The 21,869-nt window shown below is 36.8% G+C and overlaps 1 protein-coding gene across 2 annotated transcripts; it reads right to left on the bottom strand.

Annotated features, from left to right (window-relative positions):
- Positions 1 to 1,624: 1,624 nt before the first annotated feature.
- Positions 1,625 to 21,472, bottom strand: tbc1d13 (TBC1 domain family, member 13). 2 transcript variants are annotated; one of them, XM_077498036.1, is made up of 12 exons: positions 21,303 to 21,472; positions 17,581 to 17,654; positions 17,447 to 17,487; positions 17,110 to 17,171; positions 15,429 to 15,528; positions 10,718 to 10,800; positions 10,414 to 10,573; positions 8,523 to 8,733; positions 8,151 to 8,314; positions 6,643 to 6,740; positions 6,492 to 6,549; positions 1,625 to 3,784 (listed from the first exon to the last, which is right to left on the bottom strand). In XM_077498036.1, the coding sequence occupies exons 1-12, from the start codon at positions 21,323 to 21,325 to the stop codon at positions 3,719 to 3,721; spliced, it is 1,140 nt and encodes a 379-aa protein (XP_077354162.1). In that variant the 5' UTR covers positions 21,326 to 21,472; the 3' UTR covers positions 1,625 to 3,718. The 2 variants fall into 2 exon arrangements, with proteins under 2 accessions (XP_077354162.1, XP_077354161.1); XM_077498035.1 differs by having other exon boundaries at positions 6,643 to 6,803; positions 21,303 to 21,470.
- Between the last annotated feature and the right edge of the window lie 397 nt (positions 21,473 to 21,869).

Below are 21,869 nucleotides of genomic sequence, written 5' to 3'. Positions count from 1 at the left end.
AAGAGCATTTAGAACATTGCTGTAAAATTATAACTGTTGACTGAACATTGAGTGATGAAAGCCACTAGTTCAGGATGGCGCCCAAGAAGGAGAGCAAAACTATCTCTAATTTCCTTTCAGTGTATTAAGGTTGAATCAAACATAAGAATACATTTTAGCACTTGAAAGTTGCTTTTCAAAGGAAAAGACACAAGCTAAGCTTTTTAACGGTATAATTCAAGCGTGACCGGTGCGAGGTAAAAGGCACAGTCAGCTTCCAGTGTTTGAGGCCAACACGCCACACTGAAGGGATGAGACAAGATGATAGACGTGGTCTTTGTTAAAAAGTAGCCTAAGGGCTCTTTGTACTCATCTGGGCATTAAGCATGCATGATGAAGAAAAAGCTTTAATATTTTCAAATCCACAATGCATTACATTTTTTTTTTAAACTTGCATTTATGTATTAAATCAAATGGTGTTAACTGAAACTCTAATTTACTTTTTAGAGTGTACTAAACCGAGGGTACATATTAATAAACTGAGGGTACATATTAGTAAATTGGGGATACAGATTACTAAATTGAGGGAAGAGATTAGCAATATCATTTTTCTCATACGCTGGCACTTGGGGGGCTCCATATATTTCATGTCAAATGCCAAACTTCTCGTGTGTCATGACTTGTTTTCGTGGATTGGTTTTACATGTAGTTTATATTTCATGTCGACCATAATAATCGACACATAATAAAATAAAAAAAATCGAATAAAATACATCTCTCATTCTGACATTTAGAAAATGGAAATAAGTTTGGTAATTCTGACCTAAAGCAGGAAGAGTTTAGTCTGATTTGTTGAAAAGAAAAAGATGTATGGTCAGCAAAATCTAGTATGGTAACCTGCATATCATTTCCGTTATACAAATCAAACACCTGTAAGGTAGGTCATACCATCATTCATTTTAATGCACATCTGAAAACAAGTAAAAACATATTTACAAGTATTAACACTGGAGTCATTATAAAATCATGACTATAAAGTTTGGAACATGCAATCTGGCAGATTTTACATCATTGAACACTACCCCTCCCTCCACAACTCTCCAAACAAACTTCAATTTTAAGGCGCTTCATATGGTGCATAACCGCACATACCAGCAATATTAGAATGTTAAAATGATTTTTTTTTTTGGTGTGTGTGTTAATTGGTGTTTATTTTTAGTGAATACATACATGCATGTGGTGTTATAGTTTTTTTTGTTTTTAACAACTAAAGTTGGAGGCTTTTGCAATTACTGTATGCAGATTACAGTAAGGAGAACATTATTTCCTTGCATTATTTGTTCCATTATTTACAACTGCTCATACGTCATTGCACACAAAAATGTGTTTAAAAAAATGCAATAATTTTTTAAAATAGAATTAAATTTGAGCATGTAAAATTGCAACATGCAACTTTTGAGAATCTTTTTTTAATCCTCACATTTTCTTCACTTGACCCCACTGAACTATACATTCATTTACACACCTTTTATTATATATATATATATATATATATATATAAAGTGTTCATGCTGAACACTTGCGCAGTTTACAAAAAAAGTGGTACCAATACACCGAATAAGGATGAATCATGAAATAAGCAACGTTAAAATTTATGAGGAGTGTTTATTTTGTTTTAAGTGTAAACTCTACATATCGCATTATAGTATGGTGGTACATGATGCTGCCTTTGTTGCAGACCGTGTGGGTTCAAATACTCCAATACCCGGCGAATTCAGGTGGGGTTTAAAAAAAAACAAGAAAAAAAAACATGGGTGGATTGTGTTAGGAAGGTCATCAGGTGTAAAACTTGCACCAACAAATCGCGTGAGTGTCTCACTATGGTGACCAATGATGGGACATGCCAAAAGTCACAACAACATACATTGATTGCAAATCGAGTTGGCATTATACATTAGGGATGTAACGATATCCAAATGTCACGATACGATATCATCACGATATGAAGCTCACGATACGATAATTATCACGATATTGTGGGGAGGTTGGCGATATTTAAAAAAGGTCACAATATATATATAAAAAAAAAGAGCTCATGCTAACAAAGGACAATATTGTGCTTTTGTGCTTAACATCAGTTATGTTATTATTCTTATTATGTTTTATTATTATTATTATGTTATGTTGTTAATGCATGCACACATTGAGTTCCGCCACATATTGACTTGCTTCACAGGAATATTATGTTCCTTCATCTCAAAATTAGTGTCGATTTTAAACATAGAAGGGCCAAAACATCCCTAATGAAAATTAAATTGCACTAAAAAAATAAAAAATAAAAAAATTGCCACCAGAGGGTGCGAGAACCGCACAAATGGAAATCAACCTGATTTTTATTTGTATTTTTTTACAGATTTGTGGCATTTAAATATAGTGAACATGACGACAATGATATTGTGGCAGTTTTAATATCACGATATTGTACTTATCGTTACATCCCTATTATACATGAGCCAATGAGACATTGACCAAACCAGAACACTTTCTCTACATTCAGCCAATCCAGAAAGTAATTATTCTACAACATTACTGTCTGTGTTCATTCCAAATAAACAAAACAATAAACAATTCTGAGATGATATCAGTAGATTAACCCTGTTAACATGTTTTTGGGTGGATGATATGCTGTAGACCAAGGTATAGGGGTACATTCTGTATATTCACATTCTGATTCCAAACTGACTATACTGTGTCAATGAAGTGGAAGCAACTAAAAATGAACAAGTGTTGGGTTGAGGCACAAGAAAATCTGCCAAAGAAAATATGTTTAACACATTTTCCCAAGGCAGCTTCCATGTGCTCGCTCCACATAGACAAAACAAAATGCACAAGCCCACACTCACATACATGTACATCATAACAAATGTGTCACATATAAGCTATTAACTTTACTAAATGTTTCACCTAGAACATAAACCTAGGCTCATCAGGTACTTTTGTTTTAAAACTGATATTTTAAAAAATGTTGGCAAATGTTACTACACTTAAAGCATATTTGGTAGTGTGAACTATCTTCTGATGTTTTTTTTCTCACCAATTCTTTTACTAATACAATATTTCATTCTGTCAGGGTTTAAATCCACCACAGGGTGAAAGGCACAATGCTGAAGTACCGTAGTAACGATTTTCCAAATCACTTCAAAAAATACCTTTCAAATACTGTCACTGTCAACAATCAGAAAAATGATACCAGGATTTATAACATTTTTTAAAATAACACAACAACCAAAAACACAGGGAAAGAAAACGTGCGCTCTTGCTCAAATTTTACAGACTTACAAATGCTATTGCGGTGTTTCTTTCAAATGTCATTGAACATCTCTGGAATGTTTCCATAATGATTGGTTGGACCGATGTAACATGCCTCCTGCTGCCCCAGATGCAAACTTGCTCAGAACAACAAGTCTCCATGGGAGAGATGGCTGCGAATGGAGGATGACCACGGGGACTTGTTTCCCCATAATGCACCTGAGATGCATTTCCTCCTCACCACAATTAAGGACGTTCCATCGTTCTCTTAGCAGTCATCCAGTTAAAAGGCAATATACTGTTTTTTTGTCGTTTTTTTACCCCCACACAACACATGCGCTTAGGTCCTTAAACACAACTGATAATGCTTTGTTGTTGTCTGGGCTTCCACTCATTACATCTAAAGAATGCTGATGGAAAAGTGAACATGTTAGGAGTTGTCCTGCAGCTCTTTGGCCTTCATCAGGATGGTATGGACATCTGAGATGGGGTAATCCTGAGGAAAAAACAGGCAACATAAGTATACAATACATGTAAGTGCTTTCATGCCCTATTTATGCCCCATATCCATTGTCTTGAAGCTTATCTTTAGAAAAAAAAAAAAAAAAAAAAAAAAAAAAAAAAAAAAAAAAAAGACTGTACAGCAGAGGTGTCCAACCTACGGCCCGGGGGCTATTTGCGGCCCGCCGTGCATTTTTTTAGTGGCCCGCGACATATGCTAAAAATGGCATTTGACTCAGTTCAAATAAAATAAAAACAAAAATGTTTGGAGATGGTCAAAGTAAGAAGGGAGGGTGTCGAAAAACACAGGTGCTATTAAAGTTTATTTTAGTTATCTAAAACTAACGAAAAAAATAAAATTCAAAATAATTTCGTCAACGAAATAAAATAAAAACGAAGATGCTTTTTAAAAAAAGAAAACTGAAACTACATTTTATGTTTACAAAACTAACTAAAATAAAACTATCATCGTTTTAACATCGTTTTAGTCTTTGGTAATTAATTTAATGCATGAGCCTTTGCGGATTATTTTAAATGTGATCTTTAGTAGATTTATTTTGATATAAACCGGAATAATGACGTGCGCCCATGGTGTTTTTTAAATATTGCGCACAAGTAATACACATAAAAAAATATAAAAAACTAAAACTAATACTGAAACTAACACTAAGCATTTATTAAAGAACTAAAACTAACAGAAACACCCTGAAAACTAATTAAAACTAACTACATTTAAAAAGCAAAACTCAAAACAAAATAAAAAATAAAATGAAAAATTCCAAAACTATAATAACCCTACCATATTACAAATAAATTGGTTTATATACTTTAGCATTTTTCTAAATATGCAAAAGCACAAATAAATTATTTGCACAATTTTTAGGACTAAACACAATTTCTCTTCATAACATGATGTGGCCCTTGCATCCTTTTGAGTTTCTGTATGTGGCCCTCAAATGAAAAGGTTTGGACACCCCTGCTATAGAGTATGCCAGGTATACATTTCAGTAAGTGTTTTGCTGGAATTTCAGTAGTACAGAGTGGATACTACAGTGAATTGCCGTAAATAATTAACACTGCGCTAAACATGATTAAGATTGTCTGTGTCTAATAAAGCTCAAGTACAATTTAGTTGTATTTAACTTTTAGTACAACACATTTGCATTTAATTTGCACATTTTTTTTTTAATAACTTTTATCCATGTTAATTTTTTTTTCTTACATGCAATACATTTTAATTGACTCATCAAGTAAAGCTTTTTAATGAAAATACATGGACATTGTAGACAGCAGATTTTTGTGTAATTGTTGATTAAATAGTAATTAATATTGTGGAGAGACATTATTTTGATGTTGAATGATTATAAATTTTTTTTCACCAGTTTTTAATTGTAATTTTTAGAACAAACTATGCAAGTGGCAAAATAATTTACTGTTTCACAAAACAGAAGACAATCACATCATATTATCATATTACAGTCAAACCTCGTTTTCGAACGCTTCTGTTCTCAACTAAATCGGTTTTCAACCAGAAAATTCGAGAATTTTATGTCTCAGAACTCGTAAAAAAAATCGTCTCTCGACCAAACTGAAAAAAGCCGAGCGTACCTGAACGCGCAGAGTTAACTCGAATGCCCAGGATGCTTCCTCCGTAGCACATTCGTGTTCAAAGTTCATTTGGAGCAGTCCTGTTAATTGTTATCTATTTACACAAATCTCTTTTTTAGTTTTGCATCGTGTATTTGCCCCTAATCATGGGTCCAAAGAATGCAAGTGCAAGTGGTAAAGCTGGTGAAGAAAAGAGGAAAGTAGTGCGCAGAACTATTGAATTTAAAAAAGAAATGTTTGCATTTTGTTTTGTTTTTCATTTTAGATAGGATATCTAAATAGAAAAAGTGTAGATTTCTACCCTTTTCTATTTATGGTAAACAGTGTACAGTGCAGTTTATGGTGTAAAATAGTAAAAAAAAAAAAAACTTGGAAAACGTTTTTTTTAGACTTGGAATGCATTACAATTATAATGGGAAAAATTGTTTTGGATTTCGATTTCGAACAAATCGCTTTTAGAACAGCCTTCTGGAACGGATTATGTTCGAAAACCAAGGTTTGACTGTATATGGTTCAATTTTAAAGTGACACAATTCGATTAGGTTAAATTCTGTGGAATTGTGATTTGATTTGATGTTTCGGCTCAGTTCCAGAGGGTATGATGGAATGAGTTTCTTGTTGTCATTTACATACATATGAATGACCTTGTCAGAACTGTAAATGTGCCATTTTCATCAGATATCTCTTAATGCGTATTTCGGCATATTACAAGTGGAAAGATTCGATCTGTTTTGATTCGATAGCTTCGTATATATATATTTTTTTAAATCAAAACCAACATTTGCGAGACAAATTGGGGTTTTTGTTACATCCCTATACAGATGCTTTAATAATATTGAATATACATTTTAGTAATAAAATCTTTCAACAAAATACCAATTTTGCTTGAAGTTGAGTTTATCGTGCAAACCTTCTTCCTGTTTATGTTCTTACATCCAATGAAAAGGGCCTCGTCACATGGTTTGTTGTGACGCATTTGAGTTTGCTTGGATTTTTGAGGATGAGGAATAAAATAAAACCAACAGAAAGTTTACAGACTAATACACACATACCATAGAATCGCATTTGTTGCATTTTGTAAAAAAAACACCTACCTGTAGTAATCGCATATTCACTGTGAAGTCTCCTGCCAGGAGGTTATCCCTGATCAGTCTGTAAATGTGTTGAGTCAAGAGAAACCGTGAGTAACATCATGAGGACATGGCAGAAGTATCCATTTTATGACTGCGAGGCTGAGCGTCTCACATGAGCATGGCACAGCAGACCAGGATGAGGAAGTGGAAGCGGTCTTGGTCAGAAAACAGAGTATCCCAAATGCGGATGACATCTGGTAGGAGGAACTCCTGCGATAACAACAGGGTCAGCCAGCGGAAGGTGAAGTACTGAGGCTTGATATTCTGTTCTAGCTATGTGCGAGGAAAAAGAAGAAGCACACCATTAATGCCAAAATAAATTTCATTTGGGGTTTAGAAGAGCTAATTTTTTTACATTCACTTCTTGCCGCTGAGTTGTGTAAGTAACTGGTGGAAAAACATTTGAAACATTTTTTTTGTTATTTTTTTCATGACAAAATCCTAGCATTTTAACAGGGTGTGCAGACTTTTTATATCCACTGTATATACTAGGGGTGTGAATTGCCTAGTACCTGACGATTCGATTCGTATCACGATTCACAGGTCACGATTCGATTCGATACCGATTAATCCCGATACGAATTTATAAGTCGATTGTTGCGATTTTTTTTTCATTCAAATTTAGAAAATACTAATCAGTAAGCTTGTAGAGTGTAAGATTTATATGAAAATGTATTATTTATTTATCTTATAGAGGTTGTAATCTGTTTCATGTTTGAACAGCATTAAAATAAAATATTAAGGCTTAATGTTCCGTTCATATAACATTCTTCCATGCTCAAGGTGTGAATCCTAACCCGAAGTCAGACGTTTTGTTGAATATTTTTCCATTAAAAATGGAAGTTTAAAAATCGATTCACACACAAAAGGAGAGGAAGAAAAAAAAAAAAAAAAAAAAAGGCAATGATGATAAGACGTTGAATCGGTAAGACTACCGAATGAACAATTCTGAGCTCTTTTAAAAAACAAAAAAACAAAAAACAAAACAAAAAAAAATAAAAAAATCGATTCAGCCGCCTATTGAATCGATTCGAGAATTGCGTGATGTAGTATCGCGATATATTGCCGAATCGATTTTTTTTAACACCCCTAGTATATACTGTATATACAAACAACTATCTTAAAGTTTTTAGATATCTCTTTGGGAGAATACTTTTGATTGAACTAGAGTAAGTGCAATTTCTGGAGAAATTGCATGGGAATGCTGAAAGCTGAATGCTAATAGCTAAATGCTAAGCTAAATACACACTCTCCCAACTGCGCGACTGATCAGCATCAGAGAGCTGGTAGTGACGGTCAGTTGGATGTATGGAAGTGGGCATGGAAGGTTCCATGTCAGTCTCATTGAAAATGAATGAGGAAAAGTTGATCTTTAACATTAAATTTGTGCAAGTACTGTCAGTAATGTCGAATCAGACGATATATTCGCAGGAAGGCATGAATTTTGTTGAAAGTTGAAATTTGAGCGGTGTAAATTGGAAGTGCTATGTGGGAGTTGTTTGACGGCAAAAAAAGTGAGGAGAATAAAATGTGCCTAAAATAATAATAAAGAATACAAATGACATATGTAGGAATGCTTTTAACATTCCCACAACTATGAAAATTTGATTGTGTCCTTACCAGCTTCAAATAGAGCTCCTGGTCTTTTTCTTTGAGCATTGAGTACACACTCTCCATCTTGTATGTTATGCCACATTGGGAATCATCCAGGCTCTTGATGAAATTATCCCTGTTCTCTGACATTAAGTTCGTAAAACAGAAGAACGTATCTGCTTCAGCATGCTCTGTAAAAACAAAAACAGCTTCTATTTCTTCCATTTCGATATATACAAATGAAATGAAATGTTAGTACAAGTGTTTACTTTGGCCTTTCAGTTGCTGCTATTAAAAGTTTGACACAATGTGGTTGAACTATGACACAACAGGGATTACGCAGTATTTTACTTAAATGAAATGTCAACAGGTAAAAAAAAAAGAAAGAAGGGTCTCTACCTTTCCATTGGCTGTTGGGGTCTGTGGCAAAGGTATAGTAAATCGGACCAACAATTTCATTCATACCCTGGACGTAAGCGATCCCAGGATTGAGTTTGGCATAGATAAAAAGGATTCGCTCTACTACTTCCCAGTGTGCTTCACTCCCATTGGGCAACACTTCGTATTCGTTTGATGGATACAGGTTCAAAGACTTTCCAGGGGAGCTCACCTGGTAGGACCGAAACAGTACAGATGTTTGTGGTGTAAAAATACAAACCAGTCTAAAGGCGCTTACACAAAGCAAATAGTAGACATTCATAATCAAAAAATAAGTAAATAGACAAAACAAAACATCTTTATCCTGAACTTGCCTTCCTGGACTGTTTTTATTTTTGCTTCTAAAGTTGAACAATATTTATTCACGAAGGTGTTTTGAAGAGAAATTGTGGTGTTTTAGTCCTAAATAATTGTACAAATATTTTTGTGTCTATGCATATTTAGAAAAGCTATAATGTACATAAACCAATGTATTTGTAGTAGTGGCACCTATGTTTTGAACACCCTTCTTTCTCTAACCATTTCCATTTTTTAAACTAGTCTTACGGGCTGTGTCAAATTAAATTTTTTCTATCGGTACATGCCGCAGGCTGCAACTGGGCCCCGGGCCATAGTTTGGACACTACTAGCCTAGACAGCACTTGTTGTATTTTATTTTTGGGGTAGGAATATAAAAGTTTATACTTCTTCCTACCCCTTTTCAAATGTACCGTATTTTCCGCACTATAAGGCGCACTGCATTATAAGGCGCACCTTCAATGAATTACATATTTTAAAAAATGTTTTCCATATATCAGGCGCACCGCATTTTAAAGGCACACCTTCAATGAATGGCCTAGGGCTGGGCAATAAATCGAATTAATTCGATACATCTTCATTTTAAAAAATCGAATCGTTGAAAATTTGCAAAATCGTGAAATCTAATTTTGTCTTCTGGATGATTAAAAGCTGTTGTTCTTATGTTCTGTTACATCCAAATGCTTTTATGTGATGTAATTTTGCATTAAAACTGATCTAGAATCAGTATACGTTACTGGTGTCTGAACATTTTGCACAGGAATTATTTTTGAATAAATGAAACCTTTAAGTAAACGTTTGTTGGATTTATTAGGTTAAAATCGATTAAAATCATAATCGTCCTGAATGACTGCAAAAAAAATCAAGATTTTATGCAGGACCTCGAGGACCGCAGTTTGCCACCCCTGCAAGAGATGGAGCTGTGCTAAAGGGAATCTGAACAAAACAGATGAGTCAGTCAATATGTATGACCAGTAATTGAATACAAACCGGCATTCTGACAACTTTGTTCACTCCCAAAACAAGTCACCAGTAGTGCAGTCACAATATGGTTCCGTATTAACAATATAACACTAACTCAATATTGTTCAAACATCACTATCCATATCTACAATATTTCCCAGCCTTGTTCAGGTGTGGTACTACCGTTCTAACTGCTGTTACTTCGGTGACGCCCTCTGACTATGGTAGCCGTACTTAACCAATATTGAGCCACATATAAGGCGCACCTTATTATAAGGCGCACTGTCGGTTTTTGAGAAAATTAAAGGCTTTTAGGTGCGCCTTATAGTGCAGAAAATACAGTATGTTGAACTTATTACCAAAGACCCGTTCACGTCTTACTTCATATCTTTTATTAAGTTTTCTTGTTTGCTTCAATTGTTTTGTTTTTTTCTTTTGTACATGCTTGAAATAGAAATTCAAAATCAAAATCATTTGAAACGTTATGAACCAATGTTTTATCGTATAATTGTGATTTTTACACTGTTGTAAATAGAACATCAAACTGGCATTTTCCCAAATAAGGTATATGAAAGAAGAAATGTATACGTACATTGGTTACTCCACTGCGGTTACGATTTACAGTTTGTGCTTTCAGGGTAGTTTGTTCCACTCGCCGACGTAATGTCTCATAATCATTCTGAGGGTCCAAGATAAGTTGGCATGGGTAGTCCGTTGGGCGCTGAAAAAAGGCCATATCTGGATACAGCCTCCTGTGAAATGTAAGCGTCCATATTTTACTGCAAGTGCATAGTGCGACAAACCTAATATTCACTAACTCTGTGTACTGATGTGGTGACAAGGACAAAGATTTAGGAAGAAAAAGATATTACACACAGTATTGAGGTCAACCATACCTTACATCCTTATCAATTTGAAGCAGAATTTCATTATCTTTGAAGTAAGTGTTCCACCTGCTCTCTGGATTTGGATTTAGAGGCTGAAAAACAAAACAAGATATTTATTTATTTATTTATTTACACGAATAGGGACTGAACCACTCTGTGCAACAGACCAATTTTTTTTTTGTCTTGTCTAATAGTTCGCCTTTTGATGTCAAATCTAAATGATCTTAAATGATTTCAGCCAACAACAAAATCAAAGAATTGACTTTACTGTTCCATACTATAATTTTGTAGCTGATTACTTCCTCCTGTGTATAATGGCAGCAGCCACATCAACTGCCTTGAGATGCACACTACTTAAAATAGCATGTACTACTAGTAGTAATATAATTAGAATGTCGAGGAATAGTCTATTTCATTTCAATAATTTGTATGATCTGGGATAGGCTCCAGCACCCGTGTGACCCTAGTAAGGAAAAGTGGTTAAGAAAATGGATGGATGGATGGATGGATGGATGGATGGATGATTTCAGATACCTGGGAGTCATAGTGGACTCTACACTATCCTTCAGGAAACATAAAAAAAAAAGTGGCTAATTCTGTAATTCTTCTATGATTCTGAAGCCTAATAACATGGACTGAGCCAATTTAAAGGCTGATAAAAACATCTGCAGTTTTGTAGTAACTAGCTAACGAGATTGGGACCCTACAAGCTTTGTCACAATATTCTAATTTTGTGAAACACTAGATTTGTTTTATTTTTGTGTCATAATCATAAAAATTGAAACAAATAAAGGCCTGGACAGGGCTCGACAGTGCGAGCATTTCACTCGCAAATCCGGGCAACTTTCAAGTGCGTGCTAGTTAAAAAATAAAAAATAAAAAAAAAGCCGCTCGCGAGTGCATAAATGCTCCCTCTGCACAATGTTTGCCGCATGCCGACTGAGTGAAACATGAGCCTCTGCAATGTGATTGGCTGGCTACTTCCTGATCGGGCACAGCATATGCGTACACGCGCAGACTACAATTTACATACAAACATATATCCGCTTTTCCACCGGACTGGTTCCACATTGAAGCAGCATTTTTTGTCACCGTATGTTAATGTCTCCATGGGACTTTGTCGGGGTCGAGCGGTTCCATTGTAACCGCTGTTTAGAGCCCTTTTCGGCAGTGGTTCTGCAGTGCACAACGCTGGCTGGTCATGTGTTCCCATTCACTTGAATGGAGAGCTCCAGCGGCAGAGCTCTCCGTTCACAAATAGTTTCGTGACTCACGAGCCGGTCGTGAATCTCAATATTTCATTCATGGTAGTCCATATTAAATTGTAAATATGGTTGAATTTGGCGTGACTTGCCACTCGTGAAATTTCATGGCAGCAAGCTTACAAGCATGGCTTGGACAGTTCAAATGATACAGATGAAAAGGTCAGGGGAACATTGGCCATGGAACAGGTGAAGGAAAAAAAAAAAAAAAAAGTACTGAATTTTACTGAGCTAAACAAAATAATGTTCACATGAGTTAAGTCATACGAAATTATTGACTTGTTTTGATAGCCACTGCTGTTGCAGGCAAACCTCGTGTTCCAATAAAATATTTTGCAAATATATCGAGTTGCGTATACCTAAGGTCATGCTGTACCCCCACAAAAAATGGTGCGACCAAATCCTGTGCTGTGCGACCAACTAAAAAAAGTTACTCCAGTGCTACCAGTGAAAAAGTTAGTGTAACACCGGGTTTACACCGGTTGCGGTTGTGGTGCGGTTGCGGTGCGTTCCGGCGACGCAAGCAATTAGATTCCATTCATTCGAATGGTGCAGTTTACACCGCTTGCGGGTGCGTTGTGTGTCGACTGCGTCTCAGCTGCGGCGTGCCGCAGCCCTTCCGCAAGGATAGACCTATTTTCTATTTTTGCCGGACGCCGCAGCGGTAGGCCTCCGGCAAATGGCAAGGTAGCACAAAACACATCGAGCGGGACAGGAAGACCGACGCAGTTTCGAAATAAATTTCCGGTTACCTTTCAAGATAAAACACTCGCCAGCTCCTATTTCGCAAGCATGCTAGCAAAAAGTGATGTGGGCGTAGACGGGCCTGGAGTTAACGTGCGAGGTGCTCATTCACGGTTTAGACACCAGCGAACATGGACGAGGAGAGGTTTATATTGGAGGTAGAAAGCCACAAAATAAAAAAAGTCCACCTCTCTTTCTGCTTCTCTGTTGAGCACAGACTTTCTGTGTGTTTGTCGTTGTTTTTAATGCCACATGACCGCGCGGTCACGCGAGACACGGCGGGAAGTGGTCGGCGACGGAGCTGCCGGACCGCAGCTGTGCGGAGCCGGTGTGGATTGGCCAAAAAATTGACCCGTCCGGAGCACGCAGTCAAGACGCACCGCACCGCAACCGGTGTAAACCTGGGGTAAGACCTCTGCTGGAATATTTCACTTTATATGCCGTGAAAAATGCAACATGCAAATTTCACTTTTTGAAACAGATTATTGAAATAAATGTACTTATCCTCGATATTCTAATTAACCTATATGACGATCACTACATGGATAACATTGTAGTATCCTTTGTGAGTGGTTTGAATGGAATTCCTTAAGGAACTCGTTTTTGATCATCATACTGTATGACAACTCTTGCCTAAGGACCCAAAGGGATGTTATCATTCAGCAAGCAGTCTTACCATCTATACGACGTTTCTTAAAATATTAATGCACGTTATTTAAATTGTGGGTTCCCTTTTTTAATGCACCACACATATACATATTCATTTTTTTGGGGGGGATACGGGTGTGTCGGAGTAGGGGAAATTTTTTCCCTCTGCTCCGACTCACCTGCTCCCAATTTTAATGCACCACACGCACACACTTGTATATACACTGGGTGGGGCCACATTCACGGTGTAAGGGTAGAGCTCGCCAGTCGGCGAGCTGGCGGACTCAGTAACAGTGTTAGGTGTCACTAGTACTCTGGCGTGACGACCGGGGCCTCTCCCCACCGGGCTCGGTGTTCTGGTGTTCCGCCTTCTCCCCTGGTGCTTCCTCCTCTGCTTCCCCCCTCCCGCCGCTGGGGGGCCGGGTTCGCGGGGGGGGGTGGCGGCCGTCGGGGGGGGGGGGGGGGCGGCTTGTTTGGGGGGGGGGGTGGAGGTATGTGTGGGTGGGGGGTTGGGTGCTGGGGGTCGGGGTGTGTTCGGGGGTTTGGGGGTCGGGGGTGGTGGGGCCTGGGTCGTGGTGGATGGCGGGTTTGGGTGGGGTGCTCGGGGGTGTGGGCCGGGGCTGGGGCGGGGGTGTTCCGGGTGTCTGGGTCGGCTCGCCGACCGGTGTCCGCTCGGGTGGCTTGGGGGTGGCCTTGGTGCTGCCGCGGCCTGGGGATTCCGGGGGGGGGGGTGCTCGCTTTGCTGGACCGCGGTTGACGGCTTCTTTCTTTGGTGGTGGTCCTTATGCATGCCAGATCCGTCGCACCAGCATCTACTGAAACTCAACAGAAGTACCCTCTCCCTCCCACAGCCCCTTGAATCAGTTGGTGCTGGTGTCTGTGGTTCTCACTTTGCTTTATCTATCCTTCCCTCCTTCCTCTCTTTAGTTTTTCCTCTGGTCACTTGAGATCTTAATTTATTAGAAGTATGAGGTTTCTGGGGTTGGCATAAGACTCTGGTTTTGTAACCACGCAGGAGGGGTCTTGTTGCTGCTGGACTTCACTTTGATGGATTGGATGTACTGGCTTCTATGGATCTCACTCTGCCTTATCGATCCTTCCCTCCTTCCTCTCTTTAGTTTTTCCTCTGGTCTCTTGAGATCTCGCTAAATTTGCTGGAATTTAGAGGCTTCCGGGGTTGGCGTAAGACTTTGATTTTGTAATCATGGGGAAGGCAGGAAGTGTTTGGTCGGTGCTGGATTTCACTTTGATTTACCTTTCTTTTCTCTTTATTTCTTTTTTTTTCTGACCTTTTCTCTGGTCTCCTGACCATTTAAACCTCACGACTCTGGCAAGATTCTGAAGTACCTGGTTAAGGCGAAGGGTAATGGGATATTTATAAGGTTTTAGGTGAATGAATGAGTATAAATTTATACGTATTTGCACGCACTCACACGCACGCACGCACGCACGCAAACGCACGCAAACGCACACACGCAAACGCACGCACGCACGCACACATACACACAAAAAAAAAAAAAAAAAGAGCAATGATGACAAGACGTTGAATCGGTAAGACTACCGAATGAACAATTCTGAGCTCTTTAAAAAAAATAAAAAAAATAAATAAATTGTGGGTCACACTCCTGACGTAACAACAGACACTTGAGCACATACTGTGTGATGAGTGACAGGTAATAGTTGAGAGTGGCGTGTTTCCAGCCTAGTCAGCGGACACGCCCAAAGAGTCTGAGAGCCGAGTTGAAGTCTCAGTTTTGTAGTCTGATTTCAAGATAATTGGCGATTTATTTATTCATTCAAATTTGGCATGCTTTTAACAACACTCTTCTCTGTGGTGTGTCAAATTTGCAAGAGAAGACTTTTTTTCCCCACTTTGTAGGATCTTTACAGAAAACTTCACTCAGTCAATTTCAAGTCATTTCAGTGACAATTGTTTTTTGTTTTTTTTCTTCCTTTCTTTAACGTAATGGTACCAAGTATTTTAGTCTATGTGTTGGTGTCATTTGATTCAAGAATCGTAGTAGAACAAAAAATAAATAAATAAAATAAAAAAAAAATTGACTCACGTGGTCTTCCATAGTAACGTCTTCTCTGGATAGGCCCAGGTTGGCTTTGGCAATGCCAGGTTGGATGATCATTTCTTTCAGAAACTGGGAATACACCTCCCTGGAGCAAATGAAATATTTGACACAATTTTACCTTTCTAAGAGGTGTGCCATTATTAATATCTAGAGATAAACTCATTTCTGAATAAATTGTGTTCATGTTATTATTTTTTAAATGTTGACAATCACAAAATAAATCACCAGCTTTTGAATACTGTCTTATAGCGTTTTCTTCTTCTTTAGAATTACCATAAGTACTGATTGATGTTAAAGATGCAATCCATCCATCCATTTTCTTGACCGCTTATTCCTCACAAGGGTCGTTGGCGCCTATCTCAGCTGGCTCTGGGCAGTAGGCGGGGTACACCCCGGACTGGTTGCCAGCCAATCGCAGGGCACACAGAGACGAACAACCATCCACACTCACAAGCACACCTAGGGACAATTCAGAGCGCCCAATTAACTTCCCATGCATGTCTTTGGAATGTGGGAGGAGAGCGGAGCACCCGGAGAAGACCCACGCGGGCACGGGGAGAACATGCAAACTCCACCCAGGAAGGCCGGAGCCTTGGACTCGAACCCGAGTCCTCAGAACTGGGAGGCGGACGTGCTAACCACTCGATCACCGTGGCGATTCAAAATTGAATATTCTATGTTCAGTCGCTTTAAACTTTGGGATCATTGATAATTTCGTTGACAAAAAAATTTCGGCATAATTTTCGTCACAATTTTTTTTTTTCCCCAGACGAAAATTAAAAGGAAACTAAAATAGAAGCCATTCATTGAGATTATAATGATAAGTAAAATTGACTGACAATTTTGTCAATAACTAAAACGAAAATGAAAACAACACAGTGAGGAAAATTCAGATTCTAATCAGAAGGAATGAAATGTGGGTTGGAGGAAAAAACAAACAAACTGTTCAGTGTTCACTTCACATTATTTAATGTTCAAACATGTTTACATTCATTGTGCAGCTGTAAAATTAATCTCAAGCAATTACACACTTTTATTTAGGTGAAAACTGTTATATTATTGTCAGTTCAATATGTTTGATGGAAATAATTAATAAAGACACCGTTGAATTAAATATGTCTTGCGTGTTAAACTACAGTTACAAATAAGTGTGTTATAAATTTCTGTAAATAAGTTGAAATGCATGCTGAAGGAAAATATATATTAAACAGTCAATTTAGTCGACTAAAATTGCCCTGTTTTTTTTTCGTCGACTAAAATTGGTCATTATTTTCGTCGACTAAAATTGGATTCAAACTAAAATAAAATCAGATGACTAAAACAATTTGTGTCAAAAGACTATAACTAAAACTAAGTTAAAATTTCTTGTCAAAATTAACACTGTTCTGGATCACTGACCATTATTAGTAGAATATACAAAGGCATTAAATAAATTCTTATTTATTTATTTAAAAAAAATAGAACAGTAATAAATTGGGGTCAGACATGGCAAAATTTTTTCTTAGATCGGGAATAACAGCCTTTTTCTTTTTAACTCTACAGTGTGAGAAGACGGTAATGTAAGTTAGTATGTCATATCTAACCCCGCTGACATTTCTCTTCACTGCAATCTCTATATAATAATAATAAGCAGTGTTGCCTTTAATGTCTAGAATGTCTACCTTACCTTTCCTTTTTGAGGAACGAGTCCCATCGTGTCTGATCAAGAGGAAGGTAATTAAGAAGGATCTAAAAGGAGAAGAGAAGTGTTTATTGTATTATAAGGTGGTATTATTTCAAATTCTTCTATTGAGTCTTGATGTGCTCAAATATTCATCTTTCAAATGTATGTTAAATGATCAAATCATATAGTATCTCAAAATTCCTCTTATGTTAAATAATACTCTGCTTTATTAATTACACTCAAAAAAATTATTTGGACAGTAAATGCAATTTCTAAACAAAAAGATGTGCAGGCACAGTGAGGGGAAGCAATTAATGCACACAACATAAATCATGTTTACCTTCCAGCAAAGTGCCCGTATGCCTCCTTCAAATGGTATTCCTAAAATGAATAAAGAAAAGGTCGGTTCAAACACTGCCTTATGCCTTATCAGAGTAATTTGGTGCAATAGAAAAACATATGACAGAAATTTACCATTGAAGCACAGCTCTCTTAGTGTTTTTAAATTTATATTTTCTTCTGTCAAAGCTACTTTGAAGTCCTGTATTCTGAAAGAAAGAAATGCCATCAGAACTATCACTATCAGTATCACAGCTTAAGTTGAAACTATCCCAATGGAATGAGCAACATGCTGTGTAGTGCGTGCACCCAAATATTTACACTTTGAAAATATCTATAGTTCACAGAACTTAAGCACATAAATACTCTACTTACTGTATATACATAAATACTGTATAATCGTGTGGCCTGAATCAACATTGGAGTACTGTACAAATTGACAAGTTCTGACGACTTTTATTGCACGTTTAACACCCCGGAAAGATTGCTCCACTTGCGGGACCTCCGTCGATGGCTATTGATTTTGGCGGACGTGGTAGGCGGCAGAGGCAACATAACAAAGGCAGCTGACTCGAACTTGATAATAGTGCTAACTGGCTAATAATAAGGATAAATGGTTCAGAAGATGGATGGATGGATGGATGGATGGATAACCCTTATAACACTACAAACATCTATGGTGTGTGATATATATATATATATATATATATATATATATATATATATATATATATATATATATATATATATATATATATATATTAGGGGTGTTAAAAAAAATCGATTCGGCGATATATCGCGATACTACATCGCGCGATTCTCGAATCGATTCAATAATCAGCAGAATCGATTTTTTTTTTTTTTTTTTTTTTTTTTTTTTTTTTTTTTAGGATTCACACCTTGAGCATGGAAGAATGTTATATGAACGGCACATTAAGCCTTAATATTTTTATTTTAATGCTGTTCAAATGTGAAACAGATTGCAAACTGTTTGTGTACAGTGGCTCACGGTTATAAGCCTCAAGTTTTAGATAAATATATTCATACAAATCTTACAGTGTACATGTACAAATTTACTGATAGTATTTTCTAAATTTGAATGGAAAAAAATCGCAACAATCGACTTATAAATTCGTATCGGGATTAATCGGTATCGAATCGTGACCATTCGTATCGGGATTAATCGGTATCGAATCGAATCGTGACCTGTGAATCGTGATACGAATCGAATCGTCAGGTACTAGGCAATTCACACCCCTAATATATATATATATATATATATATATATATATATATATATATATATATATATATATATATATATATATATATATATATATATATATATATATATATATATATATCTTTTGTTTTTATTTTGGTCCTTGAAAATGTCTTCAAATGAAAATGGCGAGTACCACAAAATGTTTTGGGTCCAAAAAAATGTGTGTGCAATCTGCAGTGTTTGAAATGTCACTGATTTATGCTTTGAACCATTAAAAAAAAAAAATAAATAAATAAAAAAATAGCATTGGGGGTGACAACAAAACATGGCCAACTTTATTAATAGTTACTGATACAAATCAACTTTTGAGATTTCTCATTGCTTCGTCTTAAGTGACAAGTTCAGAAAGCAAAACATGCGAGTTTATGTTGTCTTGACCACTTTTTTTTTTTTTTTTTTTTTTTTTTTTATATATATATATCATCCTCCAACCCCGCTACTACATTAGTAGGAAGCTGGATTGGAATGTTTTAGGGTCATTGACCGATAAGGATTTTACCAGAGCCAGCACATTTCTTACAAAAACACAAAATGTGTATTCTTTCATTGACTATTAACTTACATTATTACTTCACGTATTTACTAAAACCTACAATTTTACAATTTCAATTATCTAGAATTTATGACATCTATAATTTAGGACATCTATCATGGAACACTTTTTAAAATGGTCTCACCACATGACGGTTGGTTGCACCAATTAATTTTCAGCTCATATCTAAGTTATGAAGCTAACAATTAGCCATCTAAACAAAACCAGCTAGCTCGCCACACAAGTAAAATTCTAATGAAAATATGTAATTTTTGGACAAAATTAATTGTAATTATTATTTTTCAGGTCATCCCACATGATGTCCAAATATGACCACAACATAGAAGTTGCTAAAAGACTAACTTTTTTCCATAGTTGTGAGACAGTACAAACCTGATTGCTGCTCGCATGGGTTCTTGATGATACAAAATCTTTTCTTTAAATGTATTTCAAAATAAAAGTCCCTGACTCCCTAATTTGTTATTTCATTTCAAGTGTCTGTTATGTACTGATGTAACTAGCATCTAGTTTTAAGATGTGTGATGTTATGTGATGTCAAGGGCTATGTGATGTCAAGAATCGTTAATCCCTTTACCTGGTCAACAGCCAATCAGATAATTCCATGTCAGTCCTGTTTCCCATATGTCAAGCCACAGCCAATCAGATCAATCCCTTGTCTATATAAGCCTCCTGAGAAGTGTGTGTCTTTGTCAGATTATTACTTCTGTTACCACTGTCCCTCTGTGCAACTCTCTTTGTTTCTCGTCTAGTCAAGTTTGTTCCATGCCTCTCAATGTGAATAAATAGTTACAATCTTATTTGTATCTGCGCTTTGGGATCCAACCTCAGCACATGACAATTAGTCTATATTGATGATATAACTCATCATGATGGTAGCAGCAGAATGAATTCTGAAGTTTATAAAACCATGTTGTCTGGCAATTTACGGATAAATGTATCCAAATTAAGCGGGAAAACAACAAGACAATGACACAACTGCCACTGACAACACAACAAAGGACTTTATCAGGGGGAAAAGTGGAAATCTTACTGGCCAGGTCAATCAACGGATATTAAACAAATAGAGTATGCATTTTTCCTATTGTAGAGGAGACTGAAGAATTGGAAACAGAAAGAAAGAAAGAAAGAAAGAAAGAAAGAAAGAAAGAAAGAACAAGAATTGGAAACAGAGTTCAAATAAAAAATGCAACAGTCTGGTGAAGTCAATGGGTCGCAGGCTTGATGCACTTATTGCAAATGAGCCATATGCCGCCAAATATTAAATGTTATATACTTTAAGTTAATTTAAAAATGTCTGTTGCAAACTCCAATACTTTTTCTCACTTGAAAAGTGGGTGGGTTCAAATAAAAGGTGCCATGTCCAGAGTTGTTTAACACATATATATGCAAATACCAAGAAATTAAAGCTGTAAATCTTCTGCAACGTGATATGTTTGGGTCCTTTCTCAAATGTATCGCTTATGTCTCGTTATTATCCCAAATTAAAGCAAGCCTTGTGAAAATGAACAAGCAGAGAACACAAACACTCGCAATGCAAAACACCATGGAACTATTGCAAGCATTTATTTTATTTTTTTGATGGAAAATGGGTTTGGAGACCAAACAGTCCATTGATTCAATTAAACCTCGTCTGACGTTTAGATCACTGATCACATTTTCACAAACACACAGCCAGCAATGTAGGAACATTAGACGTTAGAGGCTCGTGTTTAGTGGGATGTTATCAGCTGACATGCTAATGGAATGCTAGCATCGCTAGCTTTTCAAACTGATAGATAAATATTTGACTTTACGACAGCACAACGATTTCCCGATGACACCAGTCTCATTTCTAACAGTACAAAAGTGGAATACAAGTGGTGCGATCTACGATAACTTTTGAATGAAAGTTTACGGTTCTGCTAGCTCGATTTGCAATCGTATGGTCGGGATGCTTTTGTTATTGGAGCAAAAAAAAACAAACGCTAATTTATTGCATTTCCATCAATTTTCGCGTCCATCATCCCACGCAGAACGTACCTGTTTTTGTATGCAACGGACATATCTGGGCAAGCGGTGATATTTTCATGCAGCTCTTTCCAAAAAGGTGTGTTGCCTGAGGGAAGTCGTCCTTGCTGTCACTTCCGTCTTCACAACAGTGGCAAGGGACAACACCACGGTCCTTCCACGCACCCCCGTGTTCGCGTACCACGTGACTGTTGTTACAGCTAAAGGGAGGGACGTGCTGTATGTAGGCCTACTGTACACTGATTTACGAGTTTAATTCATTCCGTGACCAAGCTTGTGACTCAGTTTTACTCGTATATCACATCAATTTCCCTATTGAAATGGCATTCATTCATCCACGCTTCCATAAAAAAGGGACATAAACACTTATAACGGTAATAATAATAATAATAATAATAATAATAATAATAATAATAATAATAATAATAATAATAATAATAATAATAATAATAATAATGTCAAAAAAGTAATCAGAATGTATGTGGACATTATGCCCATTTCAAGCTCTGAAAATATTAGAAAGATCATCCCAATATGTTAGGTGATAAAGCCGGCATCTTTAGGGACCAATGCGGTGCA

The sequence above is a fragment of the Festucalex cinctus genome, chromosome 15 (genome assembly GCF_051991245.1).
Source record: "Festucalex cinctus isolate MCC-2025b chromosome 15, RoL_Fcin_1.0, whole genome shotgun sequence".
NCBI classification, from domain to species: domain Eukaryota; kingdom Metazoa; phylum Chordata; class Actinopteri; order Syngnathiformes; family Syngnathidae; genus Festucalex; species Festucalex cinctus.
The sequence above is the reverse complement of the archived record's forward strand: the minus strand, read 5'-3'. Positions and strand labels throughout refer to the sequence as shown.

What these genes read in the sequence shown, in the direction of transcription:
- tbc1d13 (XM_077498035.1), bottom strand. Translation starts at nt 21,325, where the DNA reads ATGTCCGTTGCATACAAAAACAG. An exon ending in ACGTTACTATGGAAGACCAC is followed by an intron (nt 10,801 to 15,428) that starts GTGAGTCAATTT and finishes TTTGTTTTTCAG; the next exon opens with CCTCTAAATCCAAATCCAGA. An exon ending in TGAATATGCGATTACTACAG is followed by an intron (nt 3,785 to 6,491) that starts GTAGGTGTTTTT and finishes TTTTTTCCTCAG; the next exon opens with GATTACCCCATCTCAGATGT.